Genomic DNA, 23,741 nt, shown 5'->3' with positions numbered 1-23,741 from the left:
AAAGAAATTCGAATGAAACGGATAGAAGGATTTAATTTATTTAATTTTTTATGGAATGAAACCTTACAACTTGATAAATCACTAGATTTTTTGTACTCATCCAAGTCGGCGGTGCACTTTTTTGATCTGTCATTTGGTGCGCGTCATGATTCAACAGTGTTAAAATTGTGTTTTATTAGTGCCCAATTGTTGTGTTTTTCTGCATTTTGATGTTAGGTAATTGTTTATAAACTTTTCTAAACTTTATTTTTGCATGATTATGTTATTTTGCTATCGATTTACGTTCATTTCTGTTATTACGTTTTTTGAAAAGAGCACGTGCCCCTAAATTAGAATGAGAGTCTCCAGCCGATTTTATGGGACAAATGCGTTAAAAAGACGAACAGTTGTTATGTTTTACAGTCGCGGTCAAAAAATGTTGAAAGTGGCGATCTTTTCTGAATCGTTTTTATAGATATATAAAATCGGGTCTAATAACAGTGGTGACGTCACGACAAGCGCGAACGTTTGAAGCACTCTGCTATTTGAAAAAGCTGGTTTAAAACTGAACCTTATGTATTGTGCGATTTTTTTTGTGTTTCTCTCTGTTCTTTTCCAATTTCAGAAGTAAAGAGAGACAGAAGCTCTCAAATATGCCGAGTGTTAGATGAGCTGTTAGAATGCAACTAGAAAAGTAAACACCGACAACAGTAGGACACAGAAGTCACTAAAGAATTGCACAAAATTTACTCTAAGAAAACATAAAAAAATTCACCTCCATGTAAGTTCAATTGAGTACCTGAGGAATTAGTATCGGTGACTCACTGAACCTGAGACTTATAACAAAATAATGAGAATTTTTTGAAAAAAAAAAGTAATATTTGACAGCCTACTGTCAAATACAGACAGAGCGGAATGTCGGTACTTGAACCATATTCTTAAATTTTAATGAGAGATCGGGATAAGTAGGTGAAATAGACTGTAGGCATTGTCATTCCTTAAATATTTATAAAGTCCAGCTTAATTGCTGTCAGTCCATTCTCCTGTGTAAATTTTGGCTTTTAATTTTTTAGGGAGAAAATTAGGGGAAAATTGAAGGTGGCAATTTTTGAGGTTAACACGTTGTCAAAGTTGAGTGTATTAATCAATAATTAATCAAAAATTTGTTGCAAAAGAACTGTTTCAATAGAGATTTAACAAGTTTTGGCAATGTTGTGCAATACGATTAGCTTCTACTACACATAGCTTCTAGAGTTGCGTCAAGGTCTTTTTAATGGGTAGATCGATGATAGTAATGAGCTCTGGTATATGTGAGGAACAGTGGCGCTTGAAAATGGGACCTTCTAATTCTAAGCCTTAAGAGCACATACAATAAGGTCGACTTTTTTTTACGTAACTTTGCATTAGAAGAGTGTTTTAAAAGTTAGCGCTTTCTGTGACGTCACACTATTGCACCCTATTGATGGCGTTTACTGCAAGAGTACCAACCCAACAAACTAGGCTATAAGTGTCTTAACAGGTTAAAACCATTAAAAAAATCGAGAAAACGTTTGAAGCACCAAAGTGGAGACATTTTATTGTTTCTTATACAAATGTACATATTTTTTTTAAAATCAAGTACACCACATAACCCAATGAAAGATAGAGAAGACTCTTTACGACTTGGTGGGCTACATAAAGTCTGTAACATACAAAATTGTAAACAACTATAGTAGTAGAAAAAGTATAGTGTGGTAACTCGTGTGGAATGTTTATTTTGCAGTCGTAGGCCATTCCAAACTCGTTACAGAATTTACTATTTGAATTTACCTATTCCAGAGTGTTCTACCCTGTGGCACAGTTGAAATATCATCTTTGACTAGATATACTCTTAAACCAAGTGCATGTGTTTTGTGGAACTCATCCCAACTCAACTCCTTCATGCTAAACGGAAACATTGCCTGGTCACTTTTCCCAAAGTATTTCCACAAAGCCTGAGTGTTATCATTGTAAAATTCCCATTGATTTGCCACAAAGTGTGAAATCACAGACTCGAATTTAACAATCTTTTTATAGATCTTCACCATTCTAAAATGTCAGATGAGACAAACAAAACAAAAAGAAATTCTTACATTGGGCGTTTTCCCATTACAAATAGGCCAAAATCCATAAGAAACGCCGGCAAAAAGTGAAAGAAAATCGTAGCTAATATATGCATAAAATAAAACTTCTGAAACGTGAGGCAGTAGTACCAGACGCAACGAACGGAAGGAACTCGGAAGCCCCACTCTTTACACTGTCGAACTATATCTGACCAATTTTGGCGGTTTTCCACACTTGAAACGTAATTGTAAATTGGAATGTCGTTGGTTTTGTCTTGGGCTGTTTTATAAGAAGCCGCGATTAGATTGTTGATTACATAATCGCCAGGGACTAATTCGGCTGTTTTTTCTACATCACCATAAATCGTTCGTAAAAGACCAGTACCGGAACCTACAATTATACCAGTGGCACCATAGAAGTTATCAATCCAACTCCGAAGAGGCTCTTTGTATGTTGCGACCACTAAAATCGAGTTGACGTAAGAATGGATACAACAGTACTGTCCATCCAACGATCTAGTGCGGTTATGGCTTTGACTTGAGGATAATTATATGTTTATGAGGGTTTGCAGTAAGGTGACTGTAAACTATTTAAAAAGTCAAAGCCATAACCGCATTAAATCGTTGGGTAAACTGTTTTTTAACTTACCAACTGCTGGTCGTACAACGCAAACTGGGAGACCTTTGCCGTAATGGGCAACAGCGTCTTCAGCAACAGCTTTGGTATAAGTGTAGGTGTTGGGCCATCCTTCGATAATTCTAGAATTTCCAATATTAATTTAAATTAATTACACGTAATAATGACAGACTTCCGTGTTTTTGGTAGTAAGATATTTTCAGGAGTTTTTTCAGTCATTTCGATTAGTTCATCAGCAGTGATGGGGAGCTTGTAAAAGACTTCATCTATCACCGGATGGTTGCAATTGGCAAAAGCAGTACTGACATAGACAAAAGATTCAAGATTTTTACACTGTTTTGCTAGGTTTAGGAGGTCGCGAGTTCCTCGAATGTTGATAGCAACAGCAATATTTATTTTTTCGTCAAATCGTACGGTAGCTGCCACATGAAAGAAGACGTTCACCTTTAAAAAAATAATAATGAAAATAATTTAGCGCCTATTTGCTTGCAACTCAAATTACATGTTTATAGTAAACTGGTTATACTGTGTTTTGGGTTGCATCCAAAAAGGTACTAAATGAGGCGCTATTTTTGAATCACCTTGTATACATTTTTGTGAATATGCACAATTGGCTTACCTGTTCGGTGATTAAAGTTATGTCGGATGTGCTTAAACCTAAACATGGCCTAGATGCATCACCTTTAATAATCTTGATTTTTTCTTGAAATTTAGGATACAGTTTCCTAAGAGGTCCAAAAATCTACAAATATAATTATAAATGAACACATTTCAAAATCACCTATTTCTATTGTTTTTCTATTACAAATCAACTTAGGCATTGTTTTGTGTCTTTGTGACGCAAAGGTGATTTTAATTTGTAAAGAATCAATTTTCACAGCTTGGTAATTTATTACGAAATTACCATACTTGCAGTTTGTTTATAAGTTCGTGAACTTTATAACGAGCTAACATAATTTAATTATTTGCTGAGTTGTTTTATGTTTAATGGATAGGACATCTAAACATGACCTTTCGCAGCAAACACACCGAACACTGGTCCCAAAATTTTGGTACTCAATTTTTTTTACCCAAAATTTTAGATGTATTTGCTGCCGATTTTCATGATACGTATTTTTAAAAGTCACAGGAAAAAAATTACGACATGTGTACTCGATACAGTTGGGGTGAAAAATTTTGGCAAATTATGACTGGTGACCATCATGCCTTAGCAAATACTACACAACTACTTTGATGCGACGTTTGAACTCTAATATTAATTTGCCACTCAGCATTATAATAAACTGTATAAAAATCAGTATTTTCACGACTAATAAAGTGACATGTTGAAAGTGTAGTTAACATTTGGCTTTTTAAAAAAAATTAAAATTGGGTGTTGTGGACTTCTGCTTGATTAAAAAGGGAATCGACCTAAAATTGTTATAATATGTAATTACCTGATCACTGTACAATTTATCGATCCTGGTCTTCTCGTCTTCCCCTTTTTTCGGCCGCACTAAAATATAAACATTCCGAATTTTAGGACAAGCTCTTAACAACTTCTCAACTAGCAGTTTTCCCAAAAAACCTGTAGCGCCCGTCACAAAAACGTTTTTGTCTTTATAAAATTCTACGATTTTTGATCCTTCAAGAGGAGACCATCTAATTTCGCCCGTTTCGCGCAATATTCGTATTGGTTCGTCCGCGTATTCCATTTTGTTCATTTTTATTATTTAACAATGCGTGTTAACAATGAATAAACGACAAATTGATTGTAGTTTGTGTTGTCGAGTAAAATTGCGTTTTATAGGTGCATTCCGACCGTACAATGTGGTAAGAAGTGGGGCACGAATATTTTTTTTGAAAAGGAAAAGTGACGTTGATGCACGTGCAAAAAATGGACAAAAACAACTTTTATTGTTAGCTAGCTATTAATTATTGGTAATATGAGTCCCAACGTATAAACGAGTTCATAACAATCGAGGTGATATAACCATAATTTCAATAAGGTTGACGATAAAGAAGTAGTTTTCTCATTGTTTGTTACTCAAAATTGGCGTTCATGTTTTTATGATTTTGATCACAGCCGCACATTTTTTTGACAGTTTATAAATTTGAGTTTTGACATTTTTTAAATTAGAAATTGTCAAATTTGAAGGACTGGCGGCATGTCATGAAACTCGATGAACTTTGTCAAAATTGACAGTAATAAAATGAAGTTTGAAATACATTATGACAATTATATGATTTTGATGATCAAAATAATTGGATCCCGAGTGTATGTATTTTTGTGTTTTTGAAAATTAGGTGATATAAACTGACAGATATTGTCGCTATCATTCTTGGAAATTTTATTATTTTTTTAAACTGTCCACGTCAAGATTCTCTCATCATACAGGGTGCGATTTTGTTTCTGGACGATATGAGACTAAGAGATAAGTGATGAGGAAAAAAATACAAATTTCAAATGCAAAAGACAAAGACAATTATATTTTATCACTGCCGATATTTATTGTTTTAAGAAACAAAATCGCACCCTTAGAGTAATCAGCAAGATATTTCATATTTTGGTGAATGTTATAAAGAAGAATCTAATGAAAGTAAAAAGCTTAACTATTTTAACTCGTGTTGTAGTTAATAACTAATCAATAACTTCAATTTGATAATACAAAAACAAGAAAATTAAAAATTAAAAACTGTTTTATTGTTCGACAGAACCTTGAAGATACATGTGCAATGTTTGAATAGGAAATAAATTAATAGTTTTCATTAGGGTTAAAATAATTCGAAGTAAGTCTATAGGTAATTTTTTTTGCAGCGGGTTTATCGATTTGCATACATCACTATTATCTATTCACAAAACACAAAAATCAAATTACCTTAGCTTTTTGGTATACTTGACGATCTGCATAAATCGAATTCTCCATGGGGCTGAACTTTGAAGTTTGTTGTTAATGTCAGATGCATTTATTTTATTTTAGCTTAGCTAAGGGAAGTGTGAGGATCCATTTGATACCTATCAATGTATTTCTTTCATTTTGCAAATTGCTTACCAGTAACGATGTATTTCTGGAGAGTACCGACGATGTAAGGAAATACAGTAGAGTCTCGATAATCCGACACTCCACTAGACCGGCACATCCAGTAATCCGGCACTAAAACCATTCACCTCGACAATCGCTAATCCGGCACTTCATCAGACTAGTACGTCCAGTAATCCGACACTAAAACAATTCGCCTATTTATTCCTGCAGAAGCATTGTTATCCTTGAGTAAATGTATAATTTGGGCTGAAGAAAATTGTGTCAGCTCAGGAAATTATGATTTTAAGAAATCTTCGTGAAAAAGCCTTTAAACAAGAATTGATGAATAATATACAAAGCCGATTTCTGATTTTTTTCAAAAACAATAATTTCGTAAGTGCGTTTCTTTGTTTACATTTTAATAAACTTATTTTTGTTGCTATTTTGTTCATTTAATTTGTTATCACCGACCAACGTCCACTAATCCGGCACTACCAAGTTTACATTGTGCCGGATTAGCAAGACTCTACTGTATACATATATTTGGGGATGATGACCCTCCAAAAGAGAAGTATTTATTAGTCTTGATACTTCTTCTTTAAGTTAGTGAACGGGTTTTCAGATTGTTCAAATATTTTGGCAGATCTAAAATTTCTAACACCTGCGCATCATGTAAGATTGAATCGTTTGGTTATGGTCAGTTACTCTAGGACTGATTACTATGAAAATAGTTCAGGCTTTCTATTCTTTAGGGAGAAAATTAGGGGAAAATTGAAGGTGGCGATTTTTGAGGTTAACACGTTGCCAAAGTTGAGTATATTAATCACTGATTAATTAAAATGTTGTTGCAAAAAAAAGTTTTAATAAAGATTTAACAAGTTTTGGCAATCTTGCGTAAGACGATTAGCTTCTACGCATGACACAGTTGCGTCAAGGTCAAACGCATTCGCTGTCAACTGTTACCGATAAAAATCGCTAGAAGCTGCTGTCAACTTTACTTTTTAATGAGTGGACCGATAGTAATGATCTCTGGTATACAGACTGATTCACCTAACATGACGACCCTGACGACTATCGAATAATTAAAAATACAATTTTCATGAATAACTTGATACCTTGTGGCTATACGTAAAGTCTGTTTTAAAAAAAAAACACCAAGACCGCAATCTTTCTTTGCATTACAACCGGCAACGTTGCTTAGGGAGATTTTTGGTGAGAAAATAGTTGTCAAATTTTTGACATTTCTGAAAATTAGGGAGTGTTTCCGTTAAAAACGTTTCTTTTACAGCCTATTGGATTGCAACTCAGCGGATTTAATAGTGAAAAGATTCGACACAGCATGAAAGGCCGTTTGTGTAATCAAATTGTTAATTAGGCAGCTAACCTATTTGATTTTATCACCAAAAAGTCACCATCGACGATGTTGCCGGTTGTAAAGTGCTGGGAGAGTGCGGTGTTGGTGGTTTTTAAAAAAACAACGGACTTTAGAACCCATTGTTATAATTATATTAGTTTTTATAACATAAAAAAATCGTTGCCAAAATTGATAAAAACAACAAATTTTGCATACATTTTCTTAAATATTTTGTCCAAAATTGATAGTTTTAATTAATGAGCGCTTAAAACATGTTTAAACCAATGTATTTAATTGGAAAATAAGATCAAATGAAGGAGGAACAAATTTTTGTTGCACTGTTTAATTAAATTAATCATCATATTATCTGACTATTAAGAAATGTCCAAAATGTTAAAAAAGATAAGTTTATGGATCACGTGACATATGAAAAACGTATTACTGGTTGCATCGTTCGTTCTGCATTAATAAACAATTATTATTTTTCTCGCACAAAGTAAAATTCTAGTCGAATTTGAAACTTTGAAATTGAACTTTCTACATTAAAATTAGAAACTCTTATTTAGTTACCACTATTGCCAACTGTCACGTTTAGGATGTTTTGTTTTCGCCAACCTTAGTGACTTTTATATTTTGGAATTGACATTAGTAGTGTAATGGGATTTATTACAAAACTGAAGTGATATTGTGAAATCAATAGTAGATTACATACCGAGGTGGAAAGTGTTTCATTCCTGTCGAGCATAAGTTTGATACCCGAGAGCGCAGCTTGAGGGCAGTAAATATGCGAGAAAGGAATGAAACTTTCCACCAAGGTGTGTATACTATGTTATTCACAATCATTTAAATAAACAAACAAGAAACATGTTTGATTCAAAGATTTTTACGTCAATTGTGTCATCTTCTTAAAGAGTGAAATGTCACTAGTAAACCTGGTCGCTTAATTAAAAAACCGTCTTGAATAACGTCAAATGCAAAAAAGCGACGTTACAAACACAATATTTAAAATTTATTTTTATTAAAATACATGTTGATAAATGTTGGCCCCGAAAAAAGTTTTTTTTGACAAGATTTTCTAAAGAAAAACTATATATCGTATATTGTAGAACTTTTTTTCACTAGTATCTCAGTTTTGACGAATTGACGGACAACTGACGGCAGGCTTTTCAATTCTTGTTTGAGTACTTCAGAATAATGCTCATAATTAACCCTTAGTAGGCGCTGCACGATTGACATTCTATCAAATTTGTTAGCAAAAGTCGTAACAAATTTGGGTTTTCTCCTCGTGATTTTTTCTAAAAGCAATGTCCGACAGTGAAGTAGAGTGGACTCCTCCAGAATTGCGCTGTTAATAATTGTTATAAAGACGAACCCACGTTTTAAAACAAAAATGTGTCTTTCAGGTTAATCACTTGTCAAAAAAAATCGATTGCGGTTACCATCTACGCCTGTTTACATAATCCAGATATCTTAATTTAAAAATTTTAGTTCAAAATCGTCTGTGGCGCCCCCAGAGGTTGGGAAGTGCTTCATTCCTGACCGATTACGACTCATTACTGACCGCTGTTGAGCTGTTTTCGATCGCTGAAATGGGTAACTTTGGAATCGCTCATTTTCTAACCTCTAAGGCCTGGTATTTCAGTACTTAGTTAAAAACACGGTTAACAAACCATGGTTAAATGTTTACCAGAAAGTTATCCAAGAAGGCGTATTTCAGTGCCAAAACGGTGGGATAAGATATTTCGGTTAACTTACCAACAATTTTCGTATGTTGGTAGTACTAGTAGGACAGATGTACGTTATTGACTGATTGTGAATAGAAGAAGTTATATAACTAATTAGCAAATAAATATCAAAAAATGAATTTTATTGATTCGTAGTAAATAAACTACACATTTTGTTTAAAATTAAATAAACTACATACATTACTGAAAAATAGAATAAAGCCTTTACGACCTGGTGGGCTGCATAAAATCTGCAATATTAAAAGAATAATAAACTAGTAAAAGACAAGTGTATTAATTTACCTGGCCCATTTTACTCTAGCCTGTGGCAAAGTAGAAATGTCATCCTTGAGTACATAAGTTCTCAACCCAAGTATATGTGTTTTGTGGTACTCATCCCAATCCAGTTCCTTTATACTAAATGGAAACATGAACTGGTCACTTTTCCCAAAGTACTTCCACAAAGCTTGAGTGTTGTCATTGCAAAATTTCCAGTCATTCGCCACAAAGTGTGAAATAACAGACTCGAATTTAACAATCTTCTTATAGATCTTCACCATTCTAGAAACGAACGATAAAATAAAAGAAGAAAAACAGTTAATTCTTACATTGGCCGTCTTTTTGTTACAATCAAGCCAAAATCCATGATAATCGCTGGTAGAAAGTGCAAGAAAATCGTAGCTAACAAGTGGACGAAATAAATTTTATGGATGTGGAGGGAGTAGTACCAGACGCATCGTGTTGAAGGTATTTCGAGGCCCCATTTTTTGCTCTTTTCGGTTATATCTACCCAGTCTTGACGGTTTTCTACGCCTGAGACATAATTGTAAACGGGAACCTTGTCTAGATTTTTGTCCTGTGCTGTTTTATACGACGCTGCGATAAGAGCGTTGATTACATAATCTCCGGGTACTAATTCGGCAGTTTTTCGTTTATCGCCATAAAGCGTTCTTAGAAGACCAGTACCGGAGCCTAGGATGATACCAGTGGCACCGTACAAGTTATCTATCCAACTCCGAAGGGGCTCTTTGTACGTAGCTACCACTAAAATTAATTTTATAGACAGACGATTTAATAGTACGACTTTAACTTACCGATTGATGGTCGTATCATGCAGACAGGAAGACCTCTACCATATTGGGCAACTGCACCTTCTGCAATCGCTTTGGTGTAGGTGTAAGTGTTGGGCCAGCCTTCTATAATCCTAAAATGCGAAATTTATAGTGAATGTTACCTTGCATGTTTAAAATTACAAACTTTGGTGTTTTTTCCGATAATACAGTTTCTGGAGTTTTTTCGGTAAGATCTATGAGTTCATCGGCGGTCATAGGGAGATTGTAGAACTCTTCGTGTATTACGCGATGGTTGCAGTTGGCGAAGGCAGTACTGACATATACAAAAGATTCGAGATTTTTGCATTGCTTTGCAAGTTTCAGAAGATCGCGAGTTCCTCGCACGTTGATGGCGGTTGATATGTTTATTTTTTCGTCGAATTTCACGGTGGCAGCACTATGAAAGATGACGTTTATCTTTAACAGAACAATTAGTTAGTAAATTCAGTTTTTAAACACTTCATTTTTAAGTTGCCTTGTGGTTAGCATTCTACTCACTTCTTCCGTTAGTAGAGTTGCGTCCGATGAACTTAACCCAAGATCTGGTAGGGAAATGTCGCCCTTAATGACGTTGATTTTGTGTAGAAACTTTGGAAACAGTTTGCTGAGAGGGCCAAAGATCTAGAAAAATAATGACTTGATAAAAAATCATGGAAAAGTTTACCCGAAAAACATTCGAATGCAAAATTTTTCGTGGATTGAAAAGTTGGAATAATGAATGAATTCATTAATTTTTTCCACACTAAATCAATTCAAATAAAAGGTAATTGCAAATGAGTAAATAATATAGCAGGTCTGTAAACAGTTGGGGTCAGTGAATTTTTTGACCATTCAAGATATAAAGTCGCCAACGGTCTTGCCGTCTTTACATGCTCATTGTAGTAACTGTCTTATTTACAACTGAACCAACAGCTGCGGATTAAACCAAGGGCACCCTATTTTGTACACAACTACTCCAGTGGAGTAATATTTACTACTTATTAAATCAACTGCATGCCTGAGTTGTCATGGAAATGACTTTAGTTTACGTCACTAGAGAGTAATAAGGTACTTTGTCTGGCTCAAATTAGTGAGTAATGAACAATGCACTTTACTAACCGATTTTCATCATAACACGGTTTTCTACTTAATTTTACCGTTGATACAAACAGGTCAGATGCATTTGATTTTTTTTATTGTGAAATTAATTATTATTTATCTTCTAGGTAGTTGATTTTCTCTCCTTAAAGGCAGTAATAAATTCTAATTTTACATAGTAAATAATGAAATCCATTGACCATTTATGGGATTCAGATGTACGAACCACTCCTTCGTAACACTACCGACCAACGGGTAAAACACGATTATTGAACTGTGCTATACACCGTGGTCCACGAGTGATAATGAGCCTGACCAAACTCAAATTGCAACCCAACATACATTTTCATAGCATTCGTTGCCAAATTTATATTTACAATAAGACAGCTGTCAGAGTTTCGACAAATTCTTTCACTCAAGACAGTTTCTAATCGCATGTGGAATCTCTGAACCCTTAAGCAGGTAAAAGCATTGCTAAAACTTAGCAGTCTTCATAAATTAAAGGCATAATAGCGTGAGTAGATTGTTCTGAAAAATTTGTCAACTTTGACGTTCATTTCAAATATCTACGACAGCTATGAAAATGTATGTTGGGTTGCAGTTTGAGTTTAATCAGGCTCATTATCACTCGTGGACCACGGTGTATATTTGATTTTTTGTCATCTCAGGTAGTCAAAAAATTATTTTTTCTACAATCGCTATATAAAATTGACATTTTAATAGTTTAATTTTGAAATATCAGACCCAAGTGCGTAAAAGTTTTGTGTGCTCGTTTTTAGATGATTTACTAACTTTTGTTAGACTTCACGCATATTTGCGTCGATTTTAAATTTTTTAAATTCCAGCTGTTGAATTTGCGTAAGAATTTGATTTTCATGGTTGAATTCGCTCGCCCAAACAATGCGGAAGTCTTGTCAAGTGAAGTGTCAATTTGAAAGTAATTGTTTGAACTGTCAAGTTGCTATTGAAGTATTTATCGTTAAATTTTGCATTCTGATGCGATTGTAGAAAAAATTTTGTTTACTACTCGTGTGAAATGTGTATTACGCACGCCACGACTAGTGCGTAAAATGTTACCATTTTGCAACCTGTTGCAAAATAGCTATTTTCTACGACTTTTGAAAAGTGTTCATTATGAATCAATTAGTGGTTATTAAATAGTACTTTGTACACGGCTTTATTATTTTACACTCGTTGCTGTAGCAACCAAGATAATTAAAGTTGACTGAGTGGCAGTCGCTTAACGACATCACAAATACACACAATCAGTTGACAGCGTCATAGTTTTTGCACGAATTAATGATTATATGCGGTCGTAGAAAAAATGTAGTGTAAAACTTGCATGGAATGTTCGTTTCCTATTCGGATGGATCGGCTCGTGCACAAAAGTTATACTTGTTGGAAATGAGAATGATTACATACTCTTTATACAATATACTAAAATGTAGTACTAGTACTAGTGGTGCAAAAAATTGTATATTAATAAATGAATTACCTGGTCGCTGTATAACTTATCCACTCTGGTGTACTCGTCCTCCCCTTTTTTCGGCCGCACTAAAATATAAACACTGCGAATTTCCGGACAAGCCCTTAACAACTTCTCCACTAACAATTTTCCCAAAAAACCAGTGGCGCCCGTCACAAACACATTTTTATCTTTATAAAACTCGACGATTTTTGATCCTTCGAGCGGACACCATTTAATCTCACTAGTTTCGCGCATCAGTCGAAGACTTTCTTCGGCGTGCTTCATGCTCATGATTTGTTTGAATAAGCGACAATATTATTGTAGTTGGGGTTTGGTCTACCAAAATGTGGGTTATATAGAAGCATCACGACCTTGCATTGTGAAATTCATGGTGGGGCAGGATGTAATTTCAAATCAAAACATGTTTTCGCCTGGAAGAATTTTGGTAGTCATATACGTGGTGGGTTTTTTGAGGGAAATAGGGTAATAAAAGTGTAATTGCTAAGTAAAGTGAGTTTTTTATCAATTAAGTGCATTATTATATCATGTATCTATAGTTAAACATCTTCAGTGGGTATTGAACCACGATTGCGGTCAGGATTTTCAAGACCTTGAAGCACATTATACCTGGATTTTTTTTTTAAATTTTCCGATTGGAAAAAAAAATTCGATTGCATAAGACGATTAAGCACTATTTTAAATTGTGCAGAGGTCAAGTTTATTGAACACAATGGACATATTTATTAGAATAACTTCTCGTTCTGCCCTTCGATTAGATTTTAAACACTTAAACGCAACAAAGGGAATTAATTAAAATGTATTTAGACTGGTTTTTCTATTCATTAGGGAAGTTTCCCACGCTTCTAATTAAATATTAATGTAAAAAATTAAAAAGTTTGTCACCACGGAAATCATTTGGTACTCCAGAAGAAAATAATTACTCGGCTCGTTGATGCTTGTCACGATTTTTGAATACAAATTACAAATTACAGCGTTGAAATTTGGTACTTTTTGTTCTTTATAGGTCTCTAAAGAGTGCCTGAAATTTCAGAATTTTAATACAAAATGGAGGAGTTTTTGGATTTTTTATTTGTAGAGCGAACTCAAAAGTTATTTTTTTTTTAAATGCTCTAAGTTCGGCAGTTTTGACTTTAAAGTCATACAATATGGTAGACTTATTGCTTTAGAGACGAATAAAACGTAGCAAATGACCAAAACAAATTAATAAGTTTAGAAAATTACACTTTTAGGTAAAACGAACTTAAAATTAATTTTTTTTTAAATTACGTAACACCGACAGCTTTAACTTTACGACGTTGAAATTTAATATTTCTTTTTCTTTCTAAGTGTCTAATGAGTCTGTAAAATTTTAGAATTTTACAACAAAATGGAGAAATTTTTAGATGTTTTATTTGGAAAGAAAACTCAAAAAAAAATTATTGTTTTAAATTCGAGAGTTTTAACATTAAGTCAATAAAATTTGGTGGACTTATAGCATTAGAGGCGGTTCTAGACCATAGGAAATTACAAAAATTTTGAACTAAAATTGCGAATTTTTGAATATTTCACTTGGAAAATGAACTCAAAATTCAATTTTTTTTCTTAAATTTTGTGACTCCGATAGTTGTACCTTTACAGCTTTGAAATTTGAATCTTTTTTTTAAGAGTCTAATGAGTGTGTGGAAATTTTGAATTTTAAAACAAAATGCAGAAATTTTAGAATTTTTTATTTGTAGGAGAACTTAACATTTAAAATTTTCTTTAAAATCCGGTAGTTTTGACATAAGGATAGTAAAATTTTGTGGACTTATTGCTTTAGAGACGTTTATAGTACGTATTAAATTTCAACATTTTGAAACTAAAATTACGAACTTTAGAAAATTCAACATTCAATTTTTTTAATTTTTTTTTAATTTCATTATTGTGCAAACTTTCAGAATTGTAACACAAAATAGAGGAATTTGAGAATTTTTTATTTGTAGCGCAAACTGAAAATTTTGTTTTAACGGCTTTAAATCCGGCAGTTTTGACGGCTATAAAATTTGGTGGACTATAGAACGTAGTAAATTACAAACTTTTTAATTCAAAATTAAAAATTTTACAAAATTTAACTTGCAGAAAGAACTCAAAATTCAAATTTTTTCTTAAATTTTGTAATTGCGACAATATTAACTCTGCATTGAAATTTGGCTTTTTTTTTTAGAGATTTTTAATGAGCATCAATTTTTTTCAATTGCAGATTACTGACTACTTAAAATAATAAGTTCAAAATACACTTCTTATTAAGTTTACGTTTTAGGAAATTGACACCTGGGAAATTTAAATGTTTCTAAACAACATTACCCTTTCTGATGTCATATTGCTAACTATAGAAGACATGAATAATTAATAACTACGCTAACAAAGAGTAAAAACAGAAAAACGGAAATGTAAATAAAAAAAGAAATTTATTGGTTTTTATACAAGTATGTTATATATTTTGCTTAAAATGAAATAGACTCCATACATTATCGACAAATAGAATAGACCTTTTAGGATCTGGTGGGCTACGTAAAATCTGCAACATAAAAACACAATAACAAACACAAATTTATTTATTTTTGTTTACCTGGCCCATTTGACTCTAGCCTGTGGCAGAGTGGAGATGTCATCCTTGACTAGATAAATTCTCAATCCAAGTATATGTGTTTTGTGGTACTCATCCCAATCCAGTTCCTTCATACTAAATGGAAACATTGCCTGATCACTCTTCCCAAAGTATTTCCACAAAGCCTGAGTGTTATCATTGTGAAATTTCCATTCGTTCGCCACAAAGTGTGAGATGACAGACTCGAATTTATAAATCTTCTTGTAGATCTTCATCATTCTAGAATCGAACAATAAAACAGACGAAAAAAAAAGTAAATTCTTACATTGGCCGATTTCTAGTTACAATCATGCCAAAATCCATGATAATCGCCGGTATAAAGTGCAAGAAAATCGTCGCTAACAAGTGGAAGAAATAAACTTTGTGGATGTTGAGCGAGTAGTACCAAACACATCGTATGGAAGGTATTTCTAGACCCCATTTTTTGCTCTTTTCTGTTAAATCTACCCAGTCTTGACGGTTTTCTACACTTGAGACGTAATTGTAAACTGGCACCTTGTCTAGATTTTTGTCTTGAGCTGTTTTATACGACGCCGCGATAAGAGCGTTGATTACGTAATCTCCAGGAACTAATTCGGCAGTTTTTTGTTTATCACCATAAACTGTTCTTAGAAGACCAGTACCGGAGCCCACGATTATACCGGTGGCACCATATAAGTTGTCTATCCAACTCCTGAGGGGTTCTTTGTACGTTGCGATGACTATAAAAGGAAATTTATAGAAGGGTGACTTGATTTTGGTGGAACGTACCCACTGCTGGTCGTACCATGCAGACGGGGAGGCCTCTTCCATAATGTGCGACTGCATTTTCCGCAATAGCTTTGGTATAAGTGTAGGTGTTAGGCCATCCTTCTATAATCCTAGAATTTTAACTCAATTAGCTAATCCGGGCATATTTGGTACTACTAACTTTGGTGTTTGTTTTAGCAGGACATTTTCCGGCGTTTTTTCAGTCATTTCGATGAGCTCATCAGCGGTGATGGGGAGTTTATAGAAGACTTCGTCTATCACCTCGTGGTTGCAATTGGAAAAAGCAGTACTGACATGGACAAATGCTTCGAGATTTTTGCACTGTTTTGCTAGTTTTAGAAGGTCGCGAGTACCTCGGACATTGATTGCTGTAGCCACATTTATTTTTTCGTCAAACCTTACAGTGGCGGCGCTGTGGAAGATGACGTTCACCTTTAAAGAAAGTCACTCATACTAATTTAGTCATGTGATGACACTTACTTCTTCAGTTAAAGTTGCTGCATCTGCTGGACTTAAACCTAAGTTTGGCAGAGACGCGTCCCCTTTCATAATTTTGATTTTGTGTTGGAACTTTGGCAACAGCTTGCTAAGAGGTCCAAAAACCTAAAAAAAACAATTTAGACGATTTGTTTAAATGACAATTTAATTATGATGAATATTATTAGCTATTTAAGTGCGCCCTAGGTGTAAGTACAGATTTTATCTTTAATGACACTGCACGGTTAATGAACTAAGTTGAGACATTTAACTAGGTAATTAGAACGTCAGAGCTCTTCTGGTAATTTTCCTGTAATAATCTAAATATAAGTGTGGGCTTGGAAAAACCGCAAGGCATTTTAAGTATTAACTCTCTCTGGAACTTTTTTTGTAGGAACCGTTTAACATTTTGACACTATTGATCTAAAAACACTGCAAATATCTAACGAGAAAGCTAAAATTGCAAGCCAAAGGGTATTCCCACGTTTGCAGGTAGATAATTAAATCACTTCACGTGTGATGCTGTAATGTGGGTCGAAGTCTAAATCATAAGATCATTGATTTTATTATACAGGCTGGTCCATGAAGAATCAGGAACTGAAACGGTACCACCAGCCATATGTACGACTTAGTATTAAGTTTTTTTATTTACAGATGATTAATACCGACTTTCCCAGACGGTTTGACAGCTGTTCTTGCCCTTGAGACAATAATTTTTCCACACTACTTTATTAATTATAAATAGAAACGACTGAAAGGAAAGAATAGTGGAATTAAACTAGACCGTTCGATTTTTTCTCTTGATTACGTGGGGCCGGAAAGGAAACCATAAAAAGAATTATTACGTACTCTGACTTTCACATTTTTAGACTTGTACGTAAAGCTATTATTCTAAATACGGACGATAAATGATCTTTTTGTATCACATTTTTTAATTAGGAGATCCAAAACTCATATGGGAACTACACTAAAACCAACGAAAATTGTTACGCTGTCTTTGTTGTTATTAAATCATTGTCATTGAACTTGCATAATCATAAACTTTTGAAAGGTCACAAGAGAAAGTAAACTGTTGAGTATAGTTTGAAAATCGTACCAACATTTGTTTTTTTTTGTAAATTTGGTCTAATTGCGAAGTTCATTCATCAAGTTTTTTATTATCACTCGAAGACCTTGAAATTGCGGACCACTTACCTATAGAAGAAAGGTCAACGATATTTACAGTTATGATTTTTAGTTATTACATGTTTGTTTAGTTTCCAAACAAGTGATAATTTATTATAACAATAGTTTTATTTACATATTCATGTGGGTAACTAGTGGTAATTATATATGTAATCACTAAAATTAATGGTAGTTTGAAGACATTTATATTACCGTATAAAAAATATTAATAGCACTTATCTCATTGTTCATACATATTATAGATGATCGTGCAAAAACTAACAAATTTTGTGTCAAACCTTTTTCTTTAGTTGCACGAGAAATTCACTGTCAAAATTTTATTTATATTGACATTTGATGACATTATTTCTAATCGAATTTTTTATAAATGAGAAATGGAGAAAACTTGTGGATAAAACGTTGTAGCATACATGTATGAGAAGTCGTAATTCGTGTTGTTGAAAACTTGCTACTCATGCAATAAAAAATAACTTTTTAAACTTGTATTTTAGATAACTATTTACAGCTAATAAAAATTTGTTTAAAAATTTGTATTTTTTTTTAATTTTTGACATTTTATGACAGACGATTTTGAATAAACTTCTTTATTAATGAGAAGCAGAGAACAATTGTAGATAAAACGTTGCACGATACTTAAAAAATCTTATTTTAAACCAGCCGCTCATGCAATATAAATGATTTTAAACTTGTATTGTAATAGTTATTTGTAATAAAAATAATCAATAAAACTAAATTGACTGTATAAATTTGAATTGAAAATTAGGTGATTTTAACTAATCAATTTTTTGCAGTTTATTGCTTTGCTTAGTTGACGCGTCTTTTATTAAAATTACTTTTTGACATTTTAAAAATTTTGTATTTTGTGTTTAGCTTTTATTGATTTTGACGTTTTTTGAGTTTTTTTTATCTTTAAGCCCCACTTCCGTGACACACATTGACTGAACAAACTTTCACTAAACGGTACCAGTTTTATAGTTAATAAAATAACCAATCAATTTAACATGAAAAAAAACCGCGAAATTTTTGAAAAAAAATTGTTTGTTGTGTTATGAAACCTTGAACACATCTGGTGTTGGAATAATGAATAACTTAAATATTTTCGACATAATGCGCTTAATTTTTTTTCTCTTGAGATTTTCTAGATTTGCACTTATTTTTCTAAAATTAGAGAAAGTTGCAGATTTCATTAAGAGCGCGTAAAGTAGTAATTTTCCTCTAATGGTGCATTAAGTGACTAGTTTCCGATTGCTAAAGGAAGTGCTCACTAATTTTACATTAGAAACTGATTCCAGCGCAACTCTCACTAAGTTGAAGATTACTAAGAATACTGATAATTAATTACCTGGTCACTGTATAATTTATCCACCCTGGTGTGCTCATCCTCCCCCTTTTTCGGTCGCACCAAAATATAAACACTCTTAATTTCCGGACAAGCTCTCAACAACTTCTCCACTAATAATTTCCCAAAAAATCCAGTGGCGCCCGTCACGAAAACACTTTTATCTTTATAAAATTCCACGATCTTTGAACCTTCGAGGGGGCACCATTTAATTTCACCTGATTCGCGCATCAGTCGCAGAGTTTCGTCCGCGTACTTCATATTGTCTGTTTTTTTATTTATAATTTAATAATGCGTACCAGCTGGAATGAAAGACAAACTGATAATAGTTGTAGTGAAGTCGAGTAAAAGGAATTATAGGTGGATCACGACCTTGCTGGGAGAAAATAGTGGAAAGTGGTGGGGCCGGAATATTTTGTGGGTTTTAGTTGGCGAAACTGCAGTATCCAGGTGTTATAAATAAAAATTTTATTTTTTGTCGTACGTTTGCTGAACAAATTTTGAAAATCAAAATGGGATTAACGCTCGGCACGCCTCGCGGGGGAGAAGTGCCCACTATTAGGAGGAAAACTTTTCAGCAACGTTACTACGGCTTTGAATACTAGAAATTTAAATTATTGGAGGAAAAGTTCAGCAATGTTGCCAATTTCCTAATTTTCTTTTGGTTTGGAGAGTCTGGAATTTTTGTTTAACATTTTTTTGGTACTCTGGAGGACCACCCAATTACCCCCTTTCAAGGTGGTGCGCCACTTTCCGGACGCCCTGTATTTTGTTGTTTTTTTCATTTTTTGATTTTTTACAATTCTGTGATATTTTCAAACTAATTTGAACATGTTTTTAACAAGTAAAGTGTAGCTCAGTAAACCAAATATAGTATGTCTTTTGTTTCTGTTTTTAAATCCATTTTCTAGAACCTTCCCAGGTTCTCACGTTTTTGATATGAATGAACATTTGCACATAATGCAGTTAATATTTACATCAAACAACAGCTTCTGGTTTTGCATATTAAAATTAGAAACAATATAATTGAAATTTTAAATTGACTTATTGATCTTTATTTAAGGTCATTGATTACACTGACTTTGAAACAGTGGATGAATCTACCCGGAAACTTGATTAATACAGGGGATCGTGAAAAACTGGTTATGAAGTTGAAGGACAGTCACAGTCAAGTTTAATGATTGGTAATATGAAAACAATTATTAATAATTTAGACTTAACACTTATCTAAGATTAGTCATACTTTTTTGTATCGAGAGATCAAATAACACTCATTCTCAGTTGTAATTTGACGTTGTCAAACTGGAAATTTTCGAAAAACTTTAATGAACGTTTTTGACAACGGTCTTATGTTTGATTCATATAGCAAAAAGTTTTTTTATGAAAAACTAACCACAACATGTACTCTTGCTTTCTATTACATATTTGCATTTCAACGCAGTTTTTATCTTATTTCCTCAAAATTGGCAGTTGTCAAAGTGCCAATTAAGGGCACACTGTGGAATTTCAAAGGTAACTGAAGATGATATTGATCTCCCGATAACACTGGTCAACACGATTTTTGTTGTCGGGGTAAAAAGTTTTTATGTAATTTAATCCTCTGAACACGATGGTGACCATGAAAATTCTCTAGGACCTCTAGTTTTTGAGATATATAAAAATTTAAGATAATCATTTTTTTTATGTAAAAGCTCTTTTAGATGAAGAAGAATTTAAAAAAAAATATATTTTTTTTTCTTGTTTAGTTGACTCAAAAACGGTTAACTCAATATTTTTTTGTCACCCTGATACCCATAATTATGTGAAAATTGTTTACAATTTATTAGGTAACATTAAAAATATGACTGTGTCAATTTTCATAAAAAAAATTATCCTAACTTACCTTATTTCGAAAAAAAAAATAATAAAATGGAAAAAATCAAATGTTTTTTTTATATTTGGTATGCTAAAACAACAAAATTTTTGTCATCACTGTCAGTATCAAGATTTTTGTTAAAAATAGTTTAAAAGAAAAGTAAAAAAAAATAAGTGTAATAAAAGTGTTTTATTTTTGAATTTTGTGTTTGTTTATCTTTTCAGTGTTACTGTGATCTATGACAAATGTAATCTGAGTCAAGATTATCGATCGTAATTTAGACTAGCTCAAAATTCTCAGCCTCAATTAAATAGAAATTTGGATCAATTTTAACTAAATTTAAGGAATCATAACTTTGATGTGTTCGAAGGTTACTTAAGTTACTACTAATTTCATGTACTCATTTATATAAATCTAATCTAAAGGAAACGAATGAAGGAACGTTACATAAAAAAAAACAAGAAAAATACTAAATCTGAACCAAAAAACTTTCTAGTAGAATAGAAGGCAAGAGAGTAAGTATGTGCCAAATAACTTCAGACGAGGACAACTCACCTTACATAATTTTTTTTTATCAAAAAATTATTTTTGTTTAAAACTAAGACTACCATATAGTTAGGTGAGTGAAAATGTCCCAAGTTTATATGTATAGTCGGAATTTTATAACTTTGGTTTAACTCCGCCCACATGAACAAATGACGATTTAAATTTGTCGAATCAAGAAATGGCTAGCCTCCTTTACTCAACATAATCAAAAATTTGACGGCTCAAGTGTCACACATGTCAAGAAGATTTGCGGTTTTGGGAGAATTCAATTAATCGTGAAAGTTTCGTCGATTTTGATGGTGTTTCATCTTCTAATGTGGGGACATTTCTACCCCGACTTTTAGCAAATATCGACGAACTATCAAAATTTTGCAGAGTAAATCAGACTTCCAGCTAAAATTCAATTGGCCCAAAAGGTAGGTGGAGTTAAACCTACAAAATTCTGACTATAGTTCCGGAAATTTTACCATAAAATCTTTATTTTTCAAAAACGGTTTCACCGATTTACATAATATTTTGCACACACTAGCTTAAGATGATTTTAGATGCTTCTGCACTCAAATTAGCAGTTTTTTCATATCTCAAAAACTAGACGTTCTGGAAAAAGTTCAAGGTTACAATCGTATTTTCCGATCAAAATTTACACAAGGTATCCTAATTTTTATCAAGACGACATGTTTTAACTTTTATTTTGTTGGCCAGTGTAATTAATAGATATTTACATAACAAGTACGAAAAGTGACCAATTTCGCACGAGGGTAAAAGTAGATGCACGAGGCGCCAGCCGAGTGCAGATATTACACGAGTGCAAGAAAGACACTTTCCGACGAGTTATGTACACTATTTTTTCTACGACCTTTCATCATCAGGAAGAAACCATAAGTTTCGACAATAGTTCATTTCTTATCTATTCTAAATGCCATTTTTCTACAACCTCTTAAAAAAGTGACGTATTCCACATATTTATATGGTTTATGTTTTTGAACATCCATTTCCGAAAGTAAAAGTCACTAGTGTGATATGAATATATCCGCACAGACCTGTCAAAACTGATTTGTCAAAAACGACCTAACCAATTCATTTTTATCATTATGCATGTTGTTTTACAGTGAATCGTCTAGGTATTTGAGACAAAAATTCAGGAGTTACATTTGTATTTGAAAATAACTGTCAATTTTGACAGGTTTGTGCGGATATATTCATATCACACTAGTGACTTTTACTTTCGGAAATGGATGTACGAAAACATCAACTTTCGGAGTCATTTAACCGTGTGGAAAATGGCACTTTCACATGGGGTCGTAGGAAAATTAATTATTTTGACTAAAAAAGTGCGTAGAAAAACGGACTCTTTATACAATGCAACTAGGACAATGTGACCATAATGACTACAATTACAAAACATTCTTTGTATTAATAAAAGTACTCCTATTTTTACTGGTTATTGTTTAGTATCTATTTCATTGTTCATTTGAATTTTTTGTCGGTATTTGCACTATTGCTTATTTTCCATAAATTAAGAATGAAAATCAAAGAAGTCATTGGTCTGTTATGAAACGGATTAATTTTACATTTCAAGTGAAAATTACATAGAACCTTTGTTGAAATTTTAGAGAGTTTTTAAAAAACATTTAAAATTTAAATTTCTTTCAAAACATACACTTTGGTTACATCATTTTTTGTCTCCAATAAATCTGGATTTAACATGGAGAGAAAGTGTGTATAAATGGTTAGTTCTAGTTGCTTATAATGGCATTTCGTTCACGTATGATATACAACGTTTCATCTACGACCGCTCATGGATAAAAAAATGAAAAATTTTATTACAATTAGCCACTTATTCTATAATGAGTAGATAATATAGCCCATTAGACATCAAAAATTAGTGATAGAAATGATTCCTTTGTACATAAAAACTGTTATGAATCAGACATTTGTTTTTCTATTTTGATTATTCATGATTGTTCATTCTCGAAAACTTCCATAATGATTGACACGTGAACTTGTAAACAATTTTATTGATCTATTTTTAGGATTCGCAGTTTTCATTATCTCTCAAAATGCAGTCCTAATAAGTGGCGCCATCTCGACATCATCACTTCTCACCGTAAATTTATAAAAAAAAATAATGAATTTGAATAAATAAGATAACAAAACTAGAGTGTCTGTGTCAGTCGAAATCAGTTGTACCATCAAATCCACCCATTTCGCCCTTCTAATCCTATTTTACCACCCGTGCGGTGGCGTCAATTTCGTCCCGCGGAGGGTAGCACAACTACCACTCCAGCCACAAACCATTTCACCCCTTCACAGTTTCCTCTCTAAAATCTGTCAAATCCTTCTAATTTTACCATAATTACTACAAACCCAACATCTGTCTTCAGCATCCTTCGTCTCGGTTACAAAAAATCCGAAAAACCGTTGACCAGGTCTCTCATTGTTCTTTTTGTTGAAGGGATTTTCTCACACTGGTCAGGCCAGTATGCAAATGAAGGGTCAGCATTTTTA

The 23,741-nt window shown here is 33.1% G+C and overlaps 3 protein-coding genes across 3 annotated transcripts; all 3 read right to left on the bottom strand.

The window, feature by feature from the left end:
• Positions 1–1,524: 1,524 nt before the first annotated feature.
• Positions 1,525–4,435, bottom strand: LOC148177350 (fatty acyl-CoA reductase wat-like). The gene is made up of 7 exons (XM_088032337.1): positions 4,134–4,435; positions 3,317–3,439; positions 2,870–3,141; positions 2,710–2,819; positions 2,091–2,523; positions 1,789–2,046; positions 1,525–1,660 (listed from the first exon to the last, which is right to left on the bottom strand). Exons 1-7 carry the CDS (start codon positions 4,398–4,400, stop codon positions 1,564–1,566), a joined length of 1,560 nt encoding a protein of 519 aa, XP_087888463.1. The 5' UTR covers positions 4,401–4,435; the 3' UTR covers positions 1,525–1,563.
• A 4,464-nt stretch (positions 4,436–8,899) lies between these two features.
• LOC148177349 (fatty acyl-CoA reductase wat-like) lies at positions 8,900–12,781 on the bottom strand. The gene is made up of 7 exons (XM_088032316.1): positions 12,462–12,781; positions 10,388–10,510; positions 10,035–10,306; positions 9,872–9,981; positions 9,386–9,821; positions 9,081–9,338; positions 8,900–9,028 (listed from the first exon to the last, which is right to left on the bottom strand). The coding sequence occupies exons 1-7, from the start codon at positions 12,723–12,725 to the stop codon at positions 8,920–8,922; spliced, it is 1,572 nt and encodes a 523-aa protein (XP_087888442.1). The 5' UTR covers positions 12,726–12,781; the 3' UTR covers positions 8,900–8,919.
• Positions 12,782–14,862: 2,081 nt separating this feature from the next.
• LOC148177348 (fatty acyl-CoA reductase wat-like) lies at positions 14,863–19,155 on the bottom strand. Its single transcript, XM_088032317.1, has 7 exons — positions 18,836–19,155; positions 16,312–16,434; positions 15,992–16,263; positions 15,832–15,941; positions 15,347–15,782; positions 15,043–15,300; positions 14,863–14,991 (listed from the first exon to the last, which is right to left on the bottom strand). Exons 1-7 carry the CDS (start codon positions 19,091–19,093, stop codon positions 14,892–14,894), a joined length of 1,557 nt encoding a protein of 518 aa, XP_087888443.1. The 5' UTR covers positions 19,094–19,155; the 3' UTR covers positions 14,863–14,891.
• Positions 19,156–23,741: the final 4,586 nt, after the last annotated feature.

This window comes from Gnatocerus cornutus, chromosome 3, assembly GCF_029298725.1.
Source record: "Gnatocerus cornutus isolate USDA-ARS CGAHR chromosome 3, icGnaCorn1.1, whole genome shotgun sequence".
NCBI lineage: Eukaryota > Metazoa > Arthropoda > Insecta > Coleoptera > Tenebrionidae > Gnatocerus > Gnatocerus cornutus.
Note: the sequence above shows the minus strand (reverse complement) of the source record. Positions and strands in the feature narration are given on the sequence as shown.